The 25306-nt window shown below is 50.5% G+C and overlaps 1 protein-coding gene across 1 annotated transcript; it reads left to right on the forward strand.

Annotated features, from left to right (window-relative positions):
• The first annotated feature begins 6187 nt into the window (after positions 1-6187).
• IHH (Indian hedgehog signaling molecule) lies at positions 6188-14313 on the forward strand. Its single transcript, XM_003925517.4, has 3 exons — positions 6188-7026; positions 9457-9718; positions 11285-14313. The coding sequence occupies exons 1-3, from the start codon at positions 6712-6714 to the stop codon at positions 11941-11943; spliced, it is 1236 nt and encodes a 411-aa protein (XP_003925566.1). The 5' UTR covers positions 6188-6711; the 3' UTR covers positions 11944-14313.
• Positions 14314-25306: the final 10993 nt, after the last annotated feature.

Here is a 25306-nt window from a genome sequence, read left to right on the forward strand (position 1 = left end):
GAGAATTGCCTGAACCCAGGAGGCGGAGGTTGCGGTGAGCCGAGATCGCGCCATTGCACTCCAGCCTGGGTAACAAGAGCGAAACTCCGTCTCAAAAAAAAAAAATTTTTTTTTGTTGAGTTAATAAATGAAGAAAGATTATCACACACATAAGACATCCCTGTTCACACCAGCAGTATCTTGGGGTGGTTTTATTAATTCGTGGATATGAATGAAGTCTGTTTTGTTTGAGGTACCCTGTTGTAGGGTGGGAGTGAGTGTTGAATCCCCTTTTGTTAGCTATAATCATAATATAATAAACTTGCCATTTTGCATAAACTAAGACTACAAATTACTAAAAATCAAATGATTTTATACTTTCTTGCTTTCTTTGACTACAGATCCCCAGCATCCTTAGGGTGCCATCTCTACCTAGAGACCAGGTGAGAGAGTGTGGGTAGACTACTACAAAGCCAGTTACAGAAATCTGACAGTCACGCCAGGGAATCACTTGAGTATTACTGAACATTCACTGAACTAGTGTTTTCTAAGATTTTCTATTAAGCAACTAATTTTTTCTCAAATAGAGACAGAGTGGAAATAAAGTCTGGGCATGGTGGCTCAGAAATAAAGCACATTCGTTAGGCAATATGTTATAATCCATGCACAAAAATATATTTATTTGTATGTTTTTAATGTTCTTTTTGTTTGTTTGTTTGTTTGTTTTTGTGAGACAGAGTCTTGCTTTGTCGCCTAGGCTGGAGTGCCGTGGTGTGATGTTGGCTCACTAAAACGTCTGCTGCCCAGGTTCAAGCCATCCTTGTTCCTCCACCACCTGAGTAGCTGGGATTATAGGCATGCACCACCATGCACAGCTAATTTTTGTATATTTAATAGAGAAGGAGTTTTGCCAGGTTGGCCAGACTGGTCTTGAACTCCTGACCTCAAGTGATCCACTGACTTCAGCCTCCCAAAGTGCTGGGATTACAGGCGTGAGCCACCACGCCCAGCCTATATGTCTGTCTATCTGTAAATGTCTTTCTATAAGATAAGAGTTTCCCAGAAGCTTTCATCTCTGACTTGAGGCAAAAACACTTTGTAACTAATTCTGCCTTTTCCCAGCTTTTAAAAGTCATCAAAGCAAGGTCTTTAATGCCTGACTGTCTCTGAAGTACCATGTAATGAGCTTATTGTTTGAGCAAAGGTAACTTGACATTCCCATTTCTAATCAACAGCCAGCTTTCAAAGCATTGTTAGTTTTGAGTGGCTATAGTTGGATCTTCAAATGTGACCTGGACTGATCAGAGAGTTGAAAGACAGGTATGCTTTTGTTTCTGCATATGGGGCCAAATTTGGTGGAATTGCTTACCTTTTCAAAAAACAGTAGAAGTCAGAGTGACACCAGCCCATTGGTGAAGTGGTGAGTCAAAGTATAAGGTGTTAAAAACCCAAGAAGAAGGCAACAGTTCTAGAAGGAGGAAAAACTTCCTTCGATTTAGGAAGGAAAATGATTGTCTTGAACAGAGGTCGACAATCCAGTATGCTTACCCTGGGAATCACTCAGCAAGAAACTTACTGTGGAGTCAGTGGGGGTCTGAATTCCAACTCTAGCTCCCTATTGGAAAAGCTCTGAACCTGGCTTTCCTCATTTGTAAAATTAAGATAACAGTGTGAACTTCATAAGGTTTTTGTGAAGGTTGTATGAGATGATATTAGGGTTTCCTCTCTTTCCTAGATCATCTAACTTGGCTCTTCATCATTACTAGGGCCATCATATTTGCTTGGACCACTCCCCTTTCCTGAGTATCCTCTTCATTCTTTTCAGTCATTCCCTTTCCTCCTTCAGGACTGATTTTATCCAAGAAGTCTAACCCCAGGCCAATCACCTCTTCATTCCATATTCTCCTACACCAAATTCATCTAATCTACTAACCTATCTAGTTTATAATGCATTATTCTGTATTCATTCAGGAGTAGCATTTGTGGCTTTGTAATTGTCTTTTATTTTCATGATTTATCTTTAAGGTTAAATAGTAAATTTCTCGAGGACAACGCTATCTTCTGTTTTTCTGTTTGCATTCTGTGTTCTTATGTGCCTATTACACTACCGTGTCAAGGTAAATATTCCCTAATAGAAAGATGTAGGGCGTCCTAATCACCACTGCTGTCTTGAGGCACCTTCTGTATTTCCCCTAGATGAGTAATAGGAATCAGAGAACTGCTGCTACCCTTAAGTGAACTCAGTAGAGGATAAAAGTGAATTATATGTAACATTTGTACTTTAAAGCTTTTTTTTTTTAACCCTTTCAACAACTCTATGAAGTATGTGCTGTTATTTTTATTTTATAGATGAGAAAATGGAAGTTCAGAGACTTGTCTAAGGTCACACAGGTAGAAGGTAGCAAAGACAGTGTTGAGGCACGGGTCTGCCACTTCTGGGTCTACCGTTTCTACGGAGCCGGGATTGCTGTGCACTCAGCAACTGGAGCACGTTTGACTAATTGCATTTTTGAAACTTGTCTGGTTGTGGCTTACCATCCTTGGATTTAGAGCTGGATTGATCTGGTCAAGTGGCAGGATTAGGAGAAAAAATATTAGTTGACTATAGAAGTATGGACCGATACAGTATGTATGTGGATGTGAAGATATGCTATATAGTACCATGTGTATAATAGAAGTACACTATATTTGTACTATATAGTGTTAAATTAAGATCAACTAAAAATACTAACATGGTAGTCTACTAAGTAGATATTTAAATTATGTTCTATTATATATTTCCCTCTGTTTCCAACCTATTTTTTAAACTTTCACTTTGCTAAACAAAAAATTAATCATATTACCCAAAGCCATAGATAATTTGTTCTCTTCAAAATAGAGCTGATTGAGGGAGAGAAGAGATCTAAAGGTGAGAGAAGAAAGTGATTTTACCAGCAGGCCCAGGACACAGATGGGAGGTGTCCCAATGAGTCTCCGTCGCTGCAGCTCTCTCCTGATAATGGGGTCACATGTCCCACACTGTAGGCCGTCGGAGCTTCCAGAGCAGGATACTCTGCCTCCATCCAATTTTAATGCTGCTGGTAGAGGCTGGCAATGATCAGAAAAAGAACTAGGCTTTGTTTGATAGGTCTAAGGGACTACTAACCCAGTTTAAAAGCTACTCTACATCTACTGAACAGCTAAGAACATAGGCAGCCAAGAAATGCCCTGGGCACCGAGGCCCCAGGTTGGATTTAAAGTGCTCCAGGTCACTGCTGTAGAAATTATGGTGCTCCCAGTCTCTGCCCTTCCTTGAAGAAGGTTGGACTGATGTTGACCCAAATTTGAGATTCAGATCTTGGAGTGCCATTGTGTCCTGAGAAAAGAGTAGCTAGCTTTGGAGTGAAAATTTTAGCTGTGGGACCCCAGGCAAGTTACTTGACTTCTAGATCTTGGAGTTATAGATTTGTAAAATGAGAATAATGTCATGCACAGAGGATTATTGTGGAGATGTTACTAACTGTGTAAAGCACCTGGCAGAGAGAAAAGACTTGATACATGCTGGTCTCCCTCTGCTTCTCCAGTACACACCCTTATCGCTGCTCCTAAGTTAGCCTGGCAGAGGAGGGTCTGGTCTTAGTGAAGCCCAGTTGCAACCAACAAGGTTGCTCTGCTGCAGAGGCATGCCTCATGCCAAGCCGTGGCAGCACTTAAGTACTTATTTGACACGGATCAGATCTTTACCAGATTTGTATTCAATAGGTTAGAATCACAGTCTAAGAGAGGAGAAAGGAGAGGAAGAATGGAAAAGCTAATAAATGGTTATAAATTAGAACCTCTGAGAGAACTTAAAGAAATTGTCTTTTACTTGGAGAAAAGAAGATTGAAAGTAATTTAACAACTCTTCAAGACAATGCATGCAGGATAATCAGCAGGATAATGGCCCTAATCCCCAAGGCCAGAAAAAGAGAAGTTGAATTTGCATTAGAGAGGGAGGGAGAAAGATTCAATTTAAGGCGAAACTTCTCTAGAAGATTATTATTAAACACTGGGATAGGTGACCACAGAAGCCTATGGAATTTTCTTTCATGGAGCTCCATAAAAACAGAGAGCCTCTGTTTGTCTGGTTTGTGAGAGGTACTGACCCTGCTCCAGAAATCTGAGGTAGAAGGGCAGGAGGGAAAGGGGATGGAGAATATTGCAGAGATAGTTCTTGAGCCCTGGAAAATACAAGTTAAACCACTTAGAAAGCTTGCAGGGAAAAGAAGCAACATTCATCGCTGACTAGGAAACATAGAATCTGAATGCTAATGCAAGAAAGAACAAGGGGGGCAGGGAGAAGGTTCGGGCAAAGGGGAGGAAAGGAGGCAATCCGTTCTGTTTCCACGTTGCAGGCACCACTCCACTCCTGGTGGAGCAATCCTAAATTTCCTACTGTGGGCCTCCATTTCCTTTTATGTAATATTAAGCGCTTGGAGTAAGCATTTTCTTGAGTCTCATCTAATCATGAATTTGTGTTTATAAAACTGATCCAGAGGGCGGGCACGTGGCTCACACCTGTAATCCCAACACTTTGGGAGGCCGAGGCGGCTGGATCACAAGGTCAGGAAATAGAGACCATCCTGGCCGGCATGGTGAAACCCTGTCTCTACTAAAAATACCAAAAATTAGCCGGCTGTGGTGGCATGTGCCTGTAGTCCCAGCTACTCGGGAGGCTGAGGCAGGAGAATCGCTTGAACCTGGGAGGCGGAGGTTGCAGTGAGCCAAGATCGTACCACTGCACTCCAGCCTGGTGACAGATCGAGACTCTGTCACATACACACATACATACATACATACATACATACACACATACATACATACAACTGATCCAGAGAGTGAGTAAATCTGTGAACAGCTGCTTCAGCCCCAAACCTAGGTGGAGCTGTGTGGCTTGGTCCTGCACAGAGGGACCCATGCACCTGCAGAGGCAAAAACTAGGGCTGGGCCAGAGCCATGGGCTTCAATCCCTGCTTCCCAGCCACGTGCACGTTGCTTATCTCCTCTGAACTTCAATATCTTCATTTGTAAAATGTGGACAGTAATAGCTCCTTCGGCCATTGTGAGTTTAAATTAGATAATGCAAGTAGAACACTTAGTATAATAATATCTAATAGCTCCCATGTTCAGGAATATAAGTACCAATAAAATGATACCTATTCTATTAATAGAATTGGAGTGAGAATTTTTAAGCCTTTTTATGTCTCATCTTTTCATTTCTACCTTTATTGGATTTGTAGAACATACTACAGTCAAATCATGTAGTTTGGTGGTGTGGTGGTGATGTTGTTTGTTTGCTTTTAACACACTTGCTTTTACTTGTTTTGGCACAAGGGATCCTAATTCATTCAGCTTTCCTGAATGTTATATTAAAACACATAACACTTGTTTACGTCCCTAGTTGCTTCTACATATTCTCTGCTCTTTTAAATGTGTAATACAGAGTATTTATTACACAAGTAATTACTTAGCAGTTCTGGTGGCTTTGCCCGATTTGGGCATTCAGGGCAAGCCTCCCTTACTGAGATCTTTGCTGCCCCTTTTTAATATGGTCAGTCGAGGTTTCTGGTATTCTGCTTGATGTCACCATTTTAGCTACTCTTCTCTGCATATTGACCTATCCCTTTACAACTTCTTATTGTTGGTTTTAGCGGCGTCTCCCCTGTTTGACTCTTCAAAAGGCTAGACTCCCCACCCCCAGTTTGACACCGACAGGCAGGTTGTGGGATGTGCACCGGGTTGATACAGAACCTAGCTCCACTAAGCCGAGAGGGCGCGTCGCCTGGGCCAGGGTGGGGACCAGGTTATGAGCGGCCTCCTGCATTTTCGGTTGGCTTCCCCGCAGGGGACACCGTAGGCGGCTGTGCGGTCCGGCCACTGCCCCCCGCCCCTCGCGTCCGGCCGCGCCGTGGGTTGCGGTCTCCGTGGGGGTGGCAGGTCCTGTCCGGGAGGTTTGCGCCTGGCGGGGCACCCCAGAGCAGCGAGGAGCCGGTAGGCGAGGCCAGGGCGGGGTGGGGCGCGTCCAGGCGGGGAGGGCAAACTCGGGCAGCTCAGGGGGCGCAGAGGGCAGCAGGCGGGCGGACGCGCGGCGGAGGCGCGAGCGGGACGAGGGCTGGCTAGTGCCGGGGCCGCCCGCCCGAGGGGGAGGAGGCTGTGCTGCCCTTGCTGCAGGTTCGCTGTCGAGCGCACAGGAGGCAGGGACATGGGTAGGGTGCGGTCTGCGCGGGGCCCGAGCCCGGATCTCTTCCATTTCCCCTCTCACTCGGCCCCGGGCTGCGCCGCAGACGGCAGCAGCTCCCGCTCTGCCCGAGCCGCCTGACCGCCGGGCCGGGGTGCTAACCGCGGGGCCCTGCAGCCCGCCGGCCGGGCCAGCCCAGCCCAGCCCGGCGGCCCGCAGCCCCGCCGCCCGCCGCCCCCCGCCGCCGCCGCGTTGCCAAAACAAACGGGCCGGCCTATTTATTGGCGGCCGGCGAGCTCGGCAGCTCAGAGTCGAGGCGCCGAGGGGGACAGCGCGCCGCCACCAGCTCGGGCCCCGGGCCCCCGCCCCTCACTTGAGTCCCGCCGGCCCTGGCCGCACCGCGCCGCCCATGGCGCCCCCGCCTGGAGCCCCCCGGAGCCACCCGGACGCCTGAGCCCCCGCAGCGCTCCCGTCGACGCGCCTACCCATCAGCCCACCAGGAGCCCTCGCCTGCAGCTCCCCCGGGCTCCCCGGCCATGTCTCCCGCCCGGCTCCGGCCCCGACTGCGCTTCTGCCTGCTCCTGCTACTGCTGTTGGTGGTGCCGGCGGCATGGGGCTGCGGGCCGGGCCGGGTGGTGGGCAGCCGCCGGCGACCGCCGCGCAAACTCGTGCCGCTCGCCTACAAGCAGTTCAGCCCCAACGTGCCCGAGAAGACCCTGGGCGCCAGCGGACGCTATGAAGGCAAGATCGCGCGCAGCTCCGAGCGCTTCAAGGAGCTCACCCCCAATTACAATCCAGACATCATCTTCAAGGACGAGGAGAACACAGGCGCCGACCGCCTCATGACCCAGGTGAGCGCGATCCACCCTACCAGCGCGCCGCCGCCGAAGCACCGCCACCTGCCTGGCCCTACCCGCCCCCTGGCACCTTTTCTCTACTGCCTGGCACGCCTCCTGGCACCTGCCCCTCTCGCCAAGCCCCGCTGCCTCGTGCCCAGAATGGGTTGGCCAGGGGTCCGGGCAGGAGTGTCAGCATCCCCAAGCCCGGCGGAGACTGCTGGAAGAGCTCCGCGATGCCAAGCCCCACAGCCCAGCAGGTTGGCGGCGGCTGCTCTGCCCCAGAGTACTGGCAGCTCAGCCAGACGCGGCACCCTGAGGTACCTCTACCCGGCTGCCTCCTGCGCCTCTGGGACCCACGCAGTCCCTCCCGGCCTAACCTTCTGCACAGCTGTGTCCCTTTCATTTTGAAACCTTTCGGCACCCCTGACGCAGACTCTCTGGGTGCGTTGGGCACCCGGCCTTTCCTCCCTTTGCGCTCTTGGTTCTGCGCGCTGCCCGCTCTAGGAGCAGCGTCCCAGCTGGGTCTGGGATTAAGAACAGCGAGGAAGAGTTGAATGGGGAGGCGGAGGTGGGAACGGGAACCCGCCCAGCGAGCCCACCTGTCTGTTCGGAGATCAGAGGGGTACTACTGCGGTGGAAGGGTGGGTTATTGGGGCCTTGATGCTCTGGGACTGAGCTTAGGGGATTCCTGGGCTTGGTGGTGGGGACGGGAAGAGGTGGAAGAGAGGCTGAGATGCCGAGGGAGGTAGGGAACAGGGCTGACGCTAGTCCCTGCGTACTGGGAGCAGGACCTGCGCTCCACTTAAGCTCAGAGGTGCAAACTTCCTTCCTTGCAGCCAGGTCTGGGAGGGGAGAGACCTGCACCCGCTTCCTCCCGGGTCTCCTGAGGCTTGTCCCCGAAAGCTGGCCCCTGGCTTTCTAGATCCATTGGGAAGAGCAGCTAGACTCAGGGCCCTCAGCACGCACCCTGGCGCCGGGGCTGGCTGGCCGGTGTCGGGGCGAAGGTTGGCTGGTGGCCGGGCCGGGCCGGGCCGGGCGCCGAGGAATGCAGATAAGGATCCGGGCCACAGGCTGGGCAATCATTGACAGCGCACGCCCGGGCTCTGGACCCGAGAGCGGGGGAGGGGGAGGCAGTGGCAGTGAGGGAGAGAGGCGGGGAGCCAGGGCTGCAGGCAGTCGTAGGTGGGGGGCCAGAAGCCTGAAGGCAGGAACTATGAAGGAGTAAGCAGAGCTCCCTCCCCGGGCAGTAAGCACCCCCAGCCAGGCTGTGCACCAGGGAGGACCCACGGGGCCCTGGGTTGTAGCTGCTATTGGCTCCTGGGAGGCTGAGTCCAAGGGTCTGTGGGGCCCGGGCTCTGCAGGGTGGGGGGAGGTTGAGACTTGGACTGCCCACATTTGTTGGCGCCTCAAATCTCGGAGTCAAGGACTGGTGGAAGGGCCTCTCCCCTTAGGCCAAGGACCCAGCCCCAGCTTCTCCTTCTTAGTCAGCCGCACAGTACCTTGGGTTCTCAGGACCCAGGCACACTGGAAGGCAGCAACCAAGGATGGCCACTTCATCCTTCCCCCAGGGCGGGCTCTACCTCAACTCCATGTGAGGTGGATGGTGGATCTGGCTCCCTGAGATCAGAAGCTTGGTTTATGGAGTTCCTTCCGGTATAGGGGTGGGGCACCCTTGCAGAGGTGCTGAGGGTTTGAGATTGTCCACCCCTTTTGCGCCTTGCAGAGGAAGACGCTGCATGTGGCCCCTCACTGGGCAGCCCTGGGGCTAGTTCACCGGTTTCTGGTTCCCGGGCGCTGTCATCTCCGGTGGGGGTGCGGGCCGGTTTGGGATCATGAGAGTCCCGGTGGGAATCCTTTGTGGCGCTCGAGGGATCCAGGCAGGCCGGCGATTCCTCTCCAATACAGCCGCCCCCAGCTGCCGAAGCTCTCTGCACCTGCCGCGCCTCCAGAGCCCGTCGTCCCCAGGCCTTATCCCTGAGGCTGCGGTGACACCTACTGGGCACCTCGGGCCTTGCATGCCTTGCAGGCCCGCCGCAAGCAGTCGGCTTCTCGGGCACTCCTCCCTCCCGGCCGCTGCCTGGCCCTCCCGCCTTGGAGACACAGAGGGACCGGGCTGCACTGTGTGGTCCTATCTGTGGAGGGATGGCTACCCGGAGCTGAAGACAGCACTGGAGGGAGGGGACCTCCACCTACCAGAGAAGGAGCCGTCAGGGCGCTTGCCTCCATGCCTCCTCCAGATTTGTGGTGCCGCCTCGAGGTCCAGAGGCGGCTCTATGCTAGAGAGGGAGCACTCCAGGGCCTTTTCTGTTCCTAAGGAAGAGGGAAAGCACCCTCCCGGGCTTCCAGCTCCCGTGGGTGTGGCAGGAGAGTTCTGGGCGAGGCTGGCCTCCGCCTGCACCTCAGCCAGCTCCGCCCGCTGATTTCCTCACATTCCTCTCCCAGCGCTGCAAGGACCGCCTGAACTCGCTGGCTATCTCGGTGATGAACCAGTGGCCCGGGGTGAAGCTGCGGGTGACCGAGGGCTGGGACGAAGACGGCCACCACTCAGAGGAGTCCCTGCATTACGAGGGCCGTGCGGTGGACATCACCACATCAGACCGAGACCGCAATAAGTACGGACTGCTGGCGCGCTTGGCAGTGGAGGCCGGCTTTGACTGGGTGTATTACGAGTCAAAGGCCCACGTGCATTGCTCCGTCAAGTCCGGTGAGCCGCCGCCAGGGGGCTGGGCCCAGGGCCGGGGCCGCAGGGCGTGGGCAGGAGGCACAGTGCCTAGAAGGTGAAGAGGCCACCTTCCCACCGCCCCCCCCCCCCACCCCGGGATGGAAGCAGGTATGGGGGAAAGAGGACATCAGCAGCGCTCCCCGTGGCTGCTCCTGACCATGACTGCCTGCTCATCCCGCGCCTGGTAGTGTCCTGGCAGGAGCCTAGGGAGATAGGGCCCGGTCCCAGGGCTGCTGGGTACTGACCCAGTGGTCCACAGTCCAGAGCCTGCCACAGGAAGTGCAAGACAGAGCCAGCTGCACAGACGGAGGAAGCCAGGCTGCCAGACAAGTCTTCCCCACCCCACCTGGTGCAGAATAAGGCAGGTGGTGGGACCAGGGGCTAGGGTGTGCCCATACACCCACATGCCCGACCAGGAACCCAGAGGCTCAGAACCACCACGCAGCTGCAGGTCAGCCCTCCTTGGGGAGCGAGAGTCCCCAGCCTTTCCCCCAGTGCCCTGAAGTTGGACATTTTGGAGCAAAGCCAGCCAGGAGAGCCAGACTAAGCAAAGTGGACTCAATAAAATGGATTTTCCCAGATTGGCCGCATTGTTGATCAGAATTGGCAGGCACTGGGGCTTCACCCTTTCCTCAAGTCTTGTCAGCACCCTGTCACCTACACTGAACCTAGTCATGGAGGCTCCAAATGGTTCCGGTGTGGGTCCCATCTAGCCCCACCTGACCGTGGGCTCAGCCCTTCACACTGGCAGCGTGTCGTAGTTGCACTCAGACCCACACACTCAACCCAGGCCCACGTTTTGGTATTCCTGACCCTACCCTGACCCACAATGACACCCTGAACCTTCCGCTCAGTAATTCCCCTCCCAACTGTGTCTACTTAAGTCCCATCCATCTTCACTGCAAACACGCACCCAGGGCAACCACTTTCACTCATTACTCCTGACTCCAAACACTGTTCTCCAGGTGGCCTGCTAATGCCACAGTGTCCTGTCCCTGCACAGGGACTCAGCACATGAACTGAAGATGGTGACTGTGTCCTCGCCCCTGGCCTGCTCCTGCCCCAACCATTCACTGCAGGGCTGCCCAGGAGTCTGCCTTCACCCCACTGGGTGGGGTCCCCTCACATCCTTCCACTTAAAGGGCAAGCTCTGTTACAGAACCCAGGCAGTCAGCCTGAGAGGACAACTTTGGGGGAGTGTCTGAGCAAGGGGTGAGAAATAACAGAACATCAAGGCCCCGGGGGAGCAAAGCAACCTCCCCTCTCCATGATGCAGTCCTTTCCTTCTCACCCACTGGGTCTTGGGGCCCTAGTATGCTCCTCTTGTTGGCAAAGTATTAGATTGGGAGGAGGGGCAGATCACATTGGAGTGAGGGAATCGGGGGCAGTAAAGGGTGGGTTCAAGTCTACATAGGAAGTGGGAGAAAGGAGCCAGGATATGGTGATGGGGGTTCTCTGGGAGCAAGAGGGGCTCTGGCTGGCTGGGGTGCTGTGACCCGGAGGCCGAGCTGCACAGCCGTAACACCTTCATATCCTTTTCTCCCACAGAGCACTCGGCCGCAGCCAAGACAGGCGGCTGCTTCCCTGCTGGAGCCCAGGTACGCCTGGAGAGTGGGGCGCGTGTGGCCTTGTCAGCCGTGAGGCCGGGAGACCGTGTGCTGGCCATGGGGGAGGACGGGAGCCCCACCTTCAGCGATGTGCTCATTTTCCTGGACCGTGAGCCCCACAGGCTGAGAGCCTTCCAGGTCATCGAGACTCAGGACCCCCCACGCCGCCTGACACTCACACCCGCCCACCTACTCTTTACGGCTGACAATCACACAGAGCCAGCAGCCCGCTTCCGGGCCACATTCGCCAGCCACGTGCAGCCTGGCCAGTACGTGCTTGTGGCTGGGGTGCCAGGCCTGCAGCCTGCCCGTGTGGCAGCTGTCTCTACACACGTGGCCCTCGGGGCCTACGCCCCCCTCACAAGGCACGGGACGCTGGTGGTAGAGGATGTGGTGGCATCCTGCTTTGCGGCTGTGGCAGACCACCACCTGGCTCAGTTGGCCTTCTGGCCCCTGAGACTCTTTCACAGCTTGGCGTGGGGCAGCTGGACCCCGGGGGAGGGTGTGCATTGGTACCCCCAGCTGCTCTACCGCCTGGGGCATCTCCTGCTAGAAGAGGGCAGCTTCCATCCACAGGGCATGTCCGAGGCAGGGAGCTGAAAGGACTCCACTGTTGACCTCCTGGAACTGCTGTACTGGGTCCAGAAGCCTTTCAGCCAGGAGGGAGCCGGCCTTAGAAGGGACCTGAGCTGGGAGGCACTGGCTCCTGCCGTCTCCTCTGCCACGGAGATACACCATTGAGACTTGACTGGGCAACACCAACATCCCCCACCCCCATTGTGGTGTAGTGATACAGCTGCAAGCTGAGCTGATGAGGGGGCGGTTGTTGACCCCTCTATCCTAGAGACCTTGAGACTGGCATGGCGACTCCCAACTCAGCCTGCTCTCACTACAAGTTTTCACACCCTGCCTCCCCCGTTGGGGCGGGCCCGTTCTATCTGTCTTAGGCCCCCTTGAGTGGGCTTGCACCTCAGTCAATGCTGCTAGATCCCCTGGGAGCCAGCGTGGAGCTGGCTGGACCCAATGCTGTCCAGAACTGGGAAGGCCACAGAGGTGGGGCAGCCATCCCGGCCATTCTGAGGTCTGACTTTCCTCCCCAGCCACACTCCTCAAGACACATCCAGAGACTGCTGCTGTCAGCAGGCAGAGTTCTGTGTTCTGGCCAATGTGACTGTAGTGCCTGGGATCGGGGGAGGTGGGCTGGATGTCCTTGCCACCCCCAGGCTAAGCTCCCCCTTCTGCTGAACAATGACCCTCACCCCCTCCGCCGGTCAGTCTCCCACACCTTATTTATTGGCATGGAGGGGGAAGCCCATGGGAGAATTCTGGGGATGTTTTTGGTCTTTCCTTCCTTTTGTAATAAAAATTATTTAAGTTGTTAGAGCCACAGAGTCCAGGATGCTGAGTGGTAACAATTCACAGATAGTTTGGAGCCCTAAAAGAGTGTGTCCAGGGCATTCTCCCCTCCTTGGAGAGGCTCACCTTCCTCCAAGGACAAAATCTCCAGGGCTCCAGCCCTCACTGCAGGCCCATTTCCACCCAGTAGCTCTGCAAAGCCCTCACAGAGAACTATGCTCTGCATGGGGCAGAGCCTTTGCACGCTGACCCCACAGTTTACCCCAGACAAGGATGGACCCGAGAGAATAGTGACTAGTCCATGGTCATCTATAACCATGCCCTTGTGCTCTTAGGGCCTAGGTTTCTGACTCTTCCATGTTGGTAATGGACCACAGTGTGGAAAGATTCTGTAAAATTCATATTTGTCTTGCAGACTGTTCTGACTTCTCGGACAGGTCAGAGATCACTAATCTGGCAGTTCTCAAACCTTAGCTTGGATTACAGGCATGCACCACCACACCTGGCTAATTTTTTCTATTTTTGGTAGAGACATGGTTTCTCCATGTTGGTCAGGCTGGTCTCGAACTCCTGATTTCAGGTGATCCACCCTCCTTGGCCTCCCAAAGTACTGGGATTACAGGCATGAGCCACCGCGCCCAGCCAGAAGCTTGTTTGAGGATGATTCCTGGCCCCACTTTCAGGATGCCACTTTAATAGATCCAGTGCAAAGCCCAGGAGCTTAGTCTTGCAAATACCCCAAACATGGCAGATGTTCCATAGGCCACACTGAAGAGCTATGTCTTAGTCCAGAGGAGGCCCATTTTACTACCAAGACAGCATGCCCCCCTTCTTTACTTTCCCTCTGTCCCTCTATCCCGAGCCAAGTTTTTCTATACTCACTACAGATAAACTGAGATTCCAGATCCAGTGGTACAAAGTCTTTGGGAGTTTTGTGAGTCAGTTGAAATAGGTTGTAATCCTAGCACTTTGGGAAGCCGAGGTGGGTGGATCAACTGAAGTCAGGAGTTGGGAGACCAGCCTGACCAACATGGCAAAACCCCATCTCTACTAAAAAAAAAAAAAAAAAAAAAAAAAAATACAAAATTAGCTGAGCATGGTGGTGGGCGCCTATAATCCCAGCTACTTGGGAGGCTGAGGCAGGAGAATCGCTTGAACCCGGGAGGCGGAGTTTGCAGTAAACCAAGATTGCATCATTGTACTCCAGCCTGGGCAACAAATGTGAAACTCCGTCTCCAAATATAAATAAATAAATAAATAAATAAATAAATAAATAAATAAATGACACAGTGGCTGTGGAACACTGTGGAAATTGGCAGAGATTACAAATTAGGGTTTCCCCCACCTTGGGAAACTAGTTGTTGAAGTGTGCCACCGCCCAGGCTCTGTCCTGTTAGAGATGACCGTGTTGGAAGTAGGGGGATGACTGTTCAGACTCTTAGCTTACCCACCCCTCACATCCATTGAAGAGAATGCCGGAGAAAACCATTGCTGTGGGGTCTGTGTCATCTGGAGAAATAGGACCCCACTGGCTGTACTGATAACTGCTGTCATTTGATGATGATTAACCATTTCTTGGCATTATTCTAGCCCTTTACACTTAGTAGCCCACTTCATGCTCATAATGACCATACATGGTGTGTGCTATTTAATACTACCACTCTCCAGAAGAGAACACAGTGGCACAGGGAGGTTAACAAACTTGCCCAAGATTACCCAGCAAGCAGGAGAAGCAGCATTTGAATCCTTCCAGACTGGCTCTTGGGCTCATTGTTTTTACCCCCAAGCTTTTCTCTTAGGGAACTTGGGTTCTCTCTGGAAGGTTGCACTCAGCATTTGAGGTCTAGAAATACATGTTGTCTACACATCTAGAATGGACTCATCTCTCTGTGGCAGACTCTTACTGACCAGGCTCACAGGGACCAAAATGAGTTCATGAACTCGTTCACAGTGAGAAATATCAGGTCGAGGTCAAGATGCTCTTGTCTATTCAGTCACATTCTCTCCATGTAGGGCATTCTACCTGGGAGATCAGATTGCAATGATAAGTTGTTGGTGAGTGTGGATGCATGGAGTAGATGATTCCCCAGGCCATGGAGGAAGGAGTCGGGGGTGCCTCTCCTACTGAGTCTGGACACACGTGGTCCAGCAGACACAGCCATTTGGTGTCCCTAGACCTTTCTGTTCTAGATGGGCCTTCTCAGGGAACACATTCATTCTTCAGACAAAGATTGCAAAGATTCAGCAAAGAACTTTGTCCAAAATCAGGCCCTCAAAAAACAAAACAAAACAAAACAAATTCAGGGTGGGAGTGAGACCCTATAGCTTTTCCCAGAATCCTGGGCCCAGATATGAAGAAACGAGGAGATAGCTTGGAGATCATCTTTCATGTCTGCAGTGTGGTGACCTAAATCTCTCCCAAGAGGAGGGTCATTTGCACAGCCCAGGCCCTGGCAGTGCTGATCCAATGCCTCCTTCTCCACTTGGACCTAAGCTCAGCCCCCAAGGCTGCTGCATCCACAACTGTGATGTTCCCTCATAGTCAATGCTTATTTCATTTTACTTATTTTTTGAGACAGGGTCTCACTCTTTCAGTCAGGCTGGAATGCAGTGGCATGATCTCAGCTCACTGCAGCCTCTGCCTCCCAGGTTCAAGCAATTCTCTTTCCTCAGCCTCCTGAGTAGCTGGGATTACAGGCAGGCACCACCAAACGTAGCTAATTTTTTGTATTTTTAGTTGAGACGGGGTTTTGGCATGTTGGCCAGGCTGGTCTTGAATTCCTGACCTCAAGTGATCTGCCTACCTCAGCCTCCCAAACCACTGAGATTACAAGCATGAGCCACCGCGCCTGACCAGCCTCATAGTCAACATTGTTGGACGCCTCTCCATGTCAGGCATTGTGCCTGAGTTTGGGGAAAGAGGCAGTGTCTGCCCTCAGTGAACTCTTAAGTCGGGAGGAAGTGTGGGGGACAGGGATATCCACACAGTGCACTGAGTGCTGTAGCTGACATCCTCACAGTGTCTACCAAAGCACCATGGAGTGGCTGGTGACTAGGAAGACTTCCTGAAGGTGAGGACACTATAACTCGGGGCAAGAAGGAGTTTGCCGGACAGGCAAGTGGAAGGGAGCCAGGCTAAGGACAGTTAAATCAAAGGTTTGGGGGCTTGAGGGCTTAGAGGAACCAGCATTAGGCCAGCATGGCAAAGCTATGTGGGCCACGTGGGCTTGGCAAAAGCCAAAGTGAAGGGGGAGAGAGGAGGCAGATGACGCAGAGCCTGTGCTGGATGCAATAGGACTCAATCCCAGGGGCCCTCAAGCAGGGAAGCTCATGACTAGGTTGCTTCCAAAAGCTCTTCTGGCTACAGTATGGAGGGCAGACCAGAAGGGGCAATTGTGGAAGCACTCCTGGGAAGTTGGTGTCCTAGACTAGGGAAGTGGCTCTAGGATCATAAAGAAGGTGATGGATTGCAGACACGTAGGCAATAGAGTGGCCAGGATGGAAGCCAAGGTTGGATGAGTCAGGGGGATGAGAAAAGGTCCAAGGTCAACTTGGGGGATTTTAAGTAGGAAATCCAGCTTCCCCACCCCAGCATCCTGGACCTTGGACCTTGGCCTTTTTTGGCCTTAGTGGCTGCACCTGTCAGGGTGATGTCCAGGACTTTCCCGTATAGGTATCCTCTCTCCCTGTCATCCAAGGGTTACTTGGATTCAAGGGCCCCTCCAGGCATCTGTTATGTCTTCCTGCCTCTCTGTCCTACCTTGGACATGCATGGGATAGAAATTCAGAGTAGCCTCTGCTATCTCAGTCCAAGCAAAATGTAAGACCTATGCCTAAGTCCACAGGTCCCTGGGAGGGCCTGGAGCGTCAGGGTCCGGGAGTCAAAATGGGGGAATTCCTGGCTGCGCGGATTCTGGAGCTGCCTGGCCAGTTGCTTTCTATAGAAGCTCACCCTGGTTCCCCTACCTGGCTGTGCTGGGGCCTCTCTGCAAGCACCCTTCCTCAAGCTGGCTTTTTGTTTGGAAAGCCCCAGTTGCTGCTGGCATGGCTCTTTGGAAGCCCTGCCGGCCTGCACTCAGCCCTCTTCCCTAAGACACACAGGTCTCAGGATGGAATGGCTTCTGACGGTGAGTGGTCTTGTTTTGAAAAGGGCTGAACCCAATGCACATATCCTTTAGGCATTAGGACCTGCTGCTAGCACCTATGTCCCCTGTGTGGGAACTGGAAATAGGAGCCCTCCATTGAAATATTTAGTAAAAAGTGCCCCCTCAGGGACACAAAGGCAGCTCTCCCGGTCTGGTGCCAGGAGCAGGAAGTCCATGTTTAGAAAAGAGCCCAGTGCTGGGTACATGCTAGGGCTTTCAGAGCATGTCTGGATTTCAATCCCCCTGCTCACTCAGCCTAGAGGCTTTGTGCAGTTTACAACTTGTACAACCATAAGTTCTGGTCCTGGTGGATCTGGGCTTCTGCCTGTCTCAGCCCATTCTGGCAGGGATAAAGATTCAGAGAGAAGCTCCATACAGTGAGACACCAGAGCGATTAGACAGGACTAGGGGCAGGATGCGTCATGCTCGGAGACTTCCTGGAGGTGGCATTTACCTGGGCCTTCAGGGGTATGAGTGACTTGGGCAAGGGCAGGTGGATGGATCATCAGGAGCAGAAGTACAGAGGGGAAGTTCAGGGCATGCTTAAGGACTGGGAGCCAGGTAGTTGGGGCTAAAAGTTTGAGGAGGGGAGACTTCAAAATGGGAGGTAGGGAAGGGAAATGCTGTATCCCCCGGCAGGATACAGGTCTTGAGGGCCTGGAGGGCCTGGAGGGAAATGGCCCAACAGTGCCCCAAAGAAGGCTGGACTCCAGCAATGGAGGCCATCTCTGGAGATCACAGACCCAGCTTCCCACCTGGGAGGGTGCCCCTTCAGGGCAAACCTCCTTGGTGGGGTAGGCGATGGCAGCTCCCCAGACTGTGCCCTCTGGCCCCTGGATGGCTGTGCCTCTGGGGCTTGGCCCCACCTCCCACACCCCAGCCTGGTTCTCAAAGCCTCTTTGTTTCACAGGCTTAGTGGTGGCCAGCCCGGATCTGATAAGGCTCAATTGGGTAGATATGGACCCCCCCCCCCCCCCCACCGCATGTCTCACCACTCTGAGTCACACCTGCTGCCTGGCACGCATGCACATCCCATTCACCCAGCTGAGCATAGATATGGGGGCCTTCTGCCCAGGCAGGGCCAGGGTTTGACCTCTGGGCTGGCTTTCCCTGCAGCCTATCTAAGAACTCTCCATTTGTATGGGGAAGCAGAATAGGGGAATTATTACCCCCATCTCAGAGATAAATAAACCAAAGCTCCAAGAGGGAAAATGCCTTGCCCACAGCCATTTCTTCCATAATCTACTATGCACCTACTGTGGATTAGGTGTGCTAGGAATGCTATTTACATGATCTTTTTTTATCCTAACATTGTGTGACATGAGGTTTCTAATTCCTACCTTGCAGATGAAGAAACAGAGGCCCTTAAAATCAAATATTAGCAGAGTTCAGACAGAACCCAGGTGTCCTGCAGCAGCAAACCAAGGGAGGTAGGAACCGACGCGTTACCATCCCAGAGAATGGTAGGAATGTACTCCTGGCCTCAGCCTACAGGACTGATAGACCTGGGAGTAACCAGAACCCTGTTAGAGAAGGGGGTCCTAGAGGAATAATGTTCTAGGTGCTGTGAAGGGATCCAGGATAGGGTCTGGGGGATGGTTAAAATATGTCCACAAATTCTTTGATATTTCTCCTGTAGAAATGCCAGATCTACCTTGAATTTGGTCTGAGGTTAGGTCAGAAAGGCCATGTAGTTTCTTCCTGGTTCTACCCTGAGATGGCCATGTTGGAGAGTGCATGCTCCTAACCTGTAGATAGGTGTTCCAGTCATCCAGCTGACATCCAGAGCAAATTGTCAACCATGGGAGCACACCATCTTGGACATTCAGCCCAGTTAGGCCTTCAGATGACTGCAGCCCTGGCCAATCTCTGAAATGCAACTGCATGAGAGACCCCAAGCTAGAACTACATGGCCACACTGCTTCTGAATTCCTGACTAACAAAACTGCAAAATAAAATGGCTGTTTGAAACCTTGGTATTTTGGACTAACTCCTTTCATGGTGATAGTAACCAGGACAAAGGGCAAAGAGGGAATGTGGACTAATGAAGGCATCTCCTGAGGCTTTCCAGAGCCTCAAAACACAATTTGACACAAAGGCTTTTAAAAATAGAGGAGGTGTGGCTTAACCCTTTGTCATCCGAAGGTGCAGAACAAGAAGACTCTGAAATGGGATAAATTTGGGGCAGATGGAGATGGTGACAAAGGAGAGGATTGGATAAGCACATCTTTCCACATTCAGTTGATTGAAAAAATGCTGTAAGTCTGGCCTTCTGGCAGGACCTCTGCAGAAGCGAGAAGCTTTGCAGTGGTTCTAGAAAGAAGGAAGCTCATGGATATGGGCTTGTGGTTAGCAAGAAGTTATACATGGCTGGTTGGAGAGAAACGCACTTAGAGATTTAAAAAACCCAAATGGGAATGTTGCTCAAGGGTTGCAGCCAGAGCTGGGATTGAGGTTGAACATACCTGTGGACCACTGCTGGCCACATTTGCTCAGAATGTCCCTGCAAGCAGAAAATACAGGACCTCAGCAAGAAGGTTCAGAAAGTACCCTGTTGCCCTAACAAACTCTAAGTCCATCAGCATCCAACCTGCACGTACCTCTGAATGGCCAACTTAGGAAAACTCAGAGGAAAGGAACCAGGTAGATGATAGGGAATGGGTGTGGCTTGAGAGAGTGGTTGGCAGTGTAGGGGTGGAAAAGATAGTGTGAGGACAGGGTTCTTGGTTTCAGTGTATTAATCCTAGAGAGGCAAAAGATGGAGATGATCAAAATCTAAAAAGAGAAAGAAATAGCAACTTTAAAGAATCCCAGAAGATATCACTTTAGCCAAGTTATCAAGTTAGCATCACTGATAATACATATCGACACTATGTATCCCCTGATATAATGCTCTGAGAAGGGCATATCACCTCTGCATCATCCTCACTCTAATGAGAAATCATGAGACAAACCTAGAATGAACCTTTTACAAAATAACTGACAGTACTCTTGAAGAGAGTTAAGCCATGAAACGCAGGGAAGACTCAGGAAATGCCCCACAGTGAAGGATGCTAAGGGGGCATGAAAACTAAATGCCAAGTGGGATCCTCTATTAGGTACTGGAGCAGGAATAGAACACTAATGGACAAACTTGAGAAATCTAAATTCCATACTTTTGTTAATCGTGTTTGTGTTTCAAGGTTGATTTCCTGTTTTTTTTTTTTTTTTTTTCCCCTATGGTCATGTAAGATGTTAATGTAAGGGGAAAGTGGGAGAAGTGTTTATGAAAACTGTCTGTACTATTCTGTGACTCTTCGGTACATCTAAAATTAACTCAGCTGGAGCAGTGGCTCACGCCTCTAATCCCAGCACTTTGAGAGGCTGAGGTGAGAAGACTGCTTGAGCCCAGTAGTTTAAGACCAGCCTGGGAGACATGGTGAAACTCCATCTTCACAACAAAAGTACAAAAAAAAATATAGCTTGGCATGGTGGCATGCACCTGTAGTCCCAGCTACTGGTGATGGCAGATTAGGTGGGGGGTGGGGATGGGGGTGAAGTGGGAGGATCACTTGAGCCCAGGATCACCTGAGTCAAGGTTGCAGTAAGCCATGATTGTTCCACTGTACTCCAGTCTGGGCAACAGAGCAAGACCCTATCTTGGTAATAATAATAATTAAAAAAGAAAATAATATTAACTAAAAAAATTTTAAATGCAAAAATAACTAATGAACACAGAATCTCATGAACCAGTCAAAGGTGGGCTCTCTTAACCATACCTGAGTCCAGGCTGATTTACACACTAAGGAAGGCCAGCCACACTGAGCCACTGGTCATGTCATGATGCCTTCATTTGAGAGAGGGCTCTAGTCAGAAGTGGACTGGAAAAGGGTTTGAGGAATTAAATAAGATAGGAAGTCACAGAATAATAGTGTTCTTCATTTACTCAGAGCCTGTAATGAACCAGGAACTGTACTAAATTCCTTAATTCTTTTGTCTCACATAAACCTCATAACCTTTGAGGTAGCAGTTATATGTTTGCCTGTTTACAGACAAGGAACCTTGTTCTTATAGAGGTGAAGGAAAAGGTTATACAGTTGATAGCTGATGGTTTTGGAATTCAAATTCCAGTCTGCTTGGCTCCAGAGTTCTTTCCTATCCACTCCACTGTACTGTCTCCTCGGGGATGTTCTCATTCAGTTCAGACCTCTGGATTTCTGCACTAGGGTGGGTGGAGAAAGAGGAGATAGAAGGTTGGAGGAAGGAGGAAAGGGGAAGGCCTGGCCCGCGGGAGCTGTCCGTGGTGCTGATCATAGAGCCCGCTAGGGACTGTGCAGATGAAGAGATAGCTACCACAGAGGAGCACTGCTTAGACTAGAAGGAAACAAGCACTTAGCTGTGCTCACAATTCCTCCCTCAGTGGGGAGGACCAAGAAGGGGAAAGACTTCAAATTGAAATAACCATGGATGCAGTAGCCAATGGGGTAGGGATTTGTCCTCAGGTCTGACTTGCACCCAGTACAGTATGGCTATACTGGTTGTTTATATCTGGAAATACTTTGGTGCCAGGTGGTAAACAGTCACTTACTGAGCCCTGCATTGCCCTGGACGCTCTCTCAGACCCCTCCCTAAACTTCTTGTGCTTCCTTTTGGCCCTGGCACAATGTGGGCTTCCAGGACCCTGACTCAGGCTCTGAGTCCAGCTGGTGTCCAGCTCACAAGTCTGTTCTCACGCTCATAGGTCGAGACACATTAGAAATTGTTAAGTATTTTGACACTCCTGTTTGTTCCCATTTTACAGATGAGGAAAGTCAGGTTTAGGGAAGTTTAACAGTTTTCCTGACATTGCTCAGCTATTAAAAGCTGGATCCAGGACTTGAACTTGAGTTTTCTGAGATTAGACTTCACGTCCTTTTCCCTCCATCCCCCTATTGTTAGCTCATATGTCTTTCTACCCTGTGGCAGAGGACAATGAATAGAGGGAGAAAGTTATCTATGGGGCCTGAGTTTGCATAGGAGACTTAGAAAATCCTATAGGGGTCCCAGGCAGAAAGGAATGCTTTCCTTTAAATTATCTTGCCATTTGGCAGTCTATCCTCAAATCCTGCCAGTTTTGGGCCCTGGCAGCCCTTTCAGGCTGGAGTTGCTACCAGTCTCTTAACACCCTCTAATACCAGTATCTGCAGGGGACCGTGATCCTCTAATGCAGAGAATGTTCCCTGTCTGCTCCTAGATTCAGTCCTAAATTATTCAGTGGTCCTCTTAGCTACAGCCTTCTCTCACCCTCTATTCCCCACCCCAGACTGGGCTGATAATACCCACCCTACTCATTTCTGAGGTCAGGAGCTTCTGTGGGAGAGCCCACCTTTTCACCTCCATTCCTTAAGTACAACTTGAATGCAAACCTGATTCCAGAACCAACACTCAAAATGGAGTCAGAATCTCAGGATGGAGGAAGGCAGGAGAGGGCTTTCTAAGTGCTGGACCTGGGTAGACTTGCAACTGGACAGCAAGGCACCCTTGTGTCTCCTTTTGCTTTTCTCCACCAGGAGCAGCAAGGTAGCCTCCTTCTTGGAGAAACAAAGGAGGATGTGGAGAGGACAGAAACTTTCCTCTTCTCCAGCATGCAGCAGAGAGGCTGGATGTTTGCAGGAGGTGCAGTTGCACAGAAGACTGAGTGGCTTACTTACAGAGACCTCCCATTTAGTGAATGTCCTCTCTCTTTCTCTCTCTCTCTCTCTCTCTCTCTCTCTCTGTGTATGTGTGTGTGTGTGTGTGTGTGTGTGTGTTTGTGATTTTGTTGATTCCCTGCAATATATCTAGTACTTTACACATACCTTATCACCCAATCTTCCCACCTGCCTTTTGAGAATTATCCCCAGGTAATAGATGAGGAAATTGAAGCTCAGAGAGGTCATGTGACTTGCGCAAGGTCACACAGGCAATTAGTAATGGAGTAGGGATTAATCTTAGGTCTGCTTAATTTCCCAGCCAAGGGTCTTCTCTATATGATGAGAGGCATAGGGGTGTGGGAAGATATATACCTTTAAAAAAACTTAGAAAAGAGATTTGTTTATATGTGCATTGAAGTCCAAATCATGGAGTGTGCTCTTACCTTTATTATTCCCCACCCCAGCTTCCAGGCCAGGAGGATCTGAGGCCGTCTCCCTTCCACCCTACCTCACTTTTCCTACATCCTGATCATCAATTTCCTGTATCATCACCTAGCCTTGAACCAAACAGCAACCCCTCTCACATGATATATTTTTTTCTTTTGAGATAGAGTCTCGCCCTCTCACCCAGGTTGGAGTGCAGTGGTGTGATCTCGGCTCACTGCGACCTCCGCCTCCCAGGTTCAAGCAGTTCTCCTGCCTCAGCTTTTCCCTCTAGATTGACTGGGATTACAAGCATGTATCACCACGCCTGACTAATTTTTTTTTGTTGTTGTTTGTTTGAGACAGAGTCTCATTTTGTCACCCAGGCTGGAGTGCAGTGGCACGATTATAGCTCACTTCAACTTCAACCTCTCAGGCTTAAGTGATCCTCCCACCTTAGCCTCCTAAGTAGCTGGGCTACAGGTGCACGTCACCATGCCCAGCTAGTTTTTGTACTTTTTGCAGTGATGCGGTTTTGCCATGTTGCCCAGGCTGGAACTCCTGGGCTCAAGCAATCCACCTGCCCTAGCTCCCCAAAGTGCTGGCATTAGAGGCATGAGCTGCCATACTTGGCAATATTATTCTTAAACATTATTCATGTGTGCGTACGTGTGTGTTTGTGTTAAGAAAGAGTCTTGCTCTGTTTCTCAGGCTGGAATGCAGTGGCATGATATTGGTTCACTGCAACCTTTGTCTCCCAGGTTCAGGTGATTCTCATGCCTCAGCCTCCCGAGTAGGTGGGATTACAGGCGTTTGCCACCATGCCTGGCTAATTTTTGTATTTTTTTTTTCTTTTTGAGACTGATTCTCACTCTGTTATCAGACCGGAGTGCAGTGGCACGATCTCGGCTCACTGCAATCTCCGCCTCCGGGTTCTAGTGATTCCCCTACCTCAGCCTCCCAAGTAGCTGGGACTACAGGTGCCCATCGACATGCCCCCGGCTAATTTTTTGTATTTTAGTAGAGGCGGGGTTTCTTTTTCTTTTTCTTTTTCTTTTTTTTAATAGGATAGGGCTTCCAACAAAAAGCAAGATGGCTTTTAAAGAAAGTGTTTGAAACAAACTATTATTTTCTAACACAAATTTTTCTTTTCTTTTTTTTTTTTAATAAGAAAAAGAATAAAGAGACGAAGAAAGAGAAAGAGGAAGAGGGAGAGAGGATGGGGGTATTGCTTTATTGCCCGGGCTAGAATGCAATCTAAATATGGGTATGCCTATAATTGTCCTTACTGATGAAGATATAAAAGAAAATGAGGGAAGAGAATAACAAACAAGGAGCCAACCAAAATTTCATTTAAACTTCTAAGTTGATATGATGTGGTACTGATAAGAGTATATATTTTGCATATTTAAAGTGGAGAGTTCTATAAATGTTAATTACATTTACTTGTTCCAGATCTGAGTTCAAGTCCTGGATATAGTTGTTAATTTTCTGTCTCACTGATTTGTCTAATATTAATGTTGAAGTCTCCCACTATTATTATGTGGGAGTCTAAGTCTCTTTATAAGTCTTGTATGTCTGGGTATTCCTGTATTGGGTGCGTATATATTTAGGATCTTTAGCTCTTCTTGTTGCATTGATCCTTTTATCATTGTATAATGTCCTTCTCTGCTTCTTTTAATCTTTGTTGCTTAATTGTAACTTCTGCTTTTTATTTATTTATTTTAGCTCTCTGTTTGGTTGGTAAATCCTTCTCCATCCCTTGTTTTAAGTCTTTGTGTATCCTTGAATGTGAGATGGGTCTGGATGCAGCAAACTGATGGGTTTTAGTTATTTATTTAAATTGCCTGTCTGTCTTTGGATTGGGGGATTTAGTCAATTTAAATTTAGAATTAATAATAATATATGTGAGTTTAATACTGCCATTTAATATTAGCTGGCTATTTTGCCCATTAGTTGATGTAAATTCTTCATTATATTGATGCTCTTTTTGATAATTTTTTTAGAAAGGCTGATACTGTTTGTTCCTTTCTATGTGTAGTGGTTCTTTTTTTTTTTTTTTGAGTCGGAGTTTCGCTCTTGTTACCCAGGCTCGAGTGCAATGGCGCGATCTCGGCTCACCGCAACCTCCGCCTCCTGGGTTCAGGCAATTCTCCTGCCTCAGCCTCCTGAGTAGCTAGGATTACAGGCACGCGCCACCATGTCCAGCTGATTTTTTGTATTTTTAGTAGAGACGGGGTTTCACCATGTTGACCAGGATGGTCTCGATCTCTTGACCTCGTGATCCACCCGCCTCGGCCTCCCAAAGTGCTGGGATTACAGGCATGAGCCACCGCGCCCGGCCTGTAGTGGTTCTTTCAGAAGCTCTTGTAAAGCAGGCCTGGTGGT

The sequence above is a fragment of the Saimiri boliviensis genome, chromosome 5, assembly GCF_048565385.1.
Source record: "Saimiri boliviensis isolate mSaiBol1 chromosome 5, mSaiBol1.pri, whole genome shotgun sequence".
NCBI classification, from domain to species: domain Eukaryota; kingdom Metazoa; phylum Chordata; class Mammalia; order Primates; family Cebidae; genus Saimiri; species Saimiri boliviensis.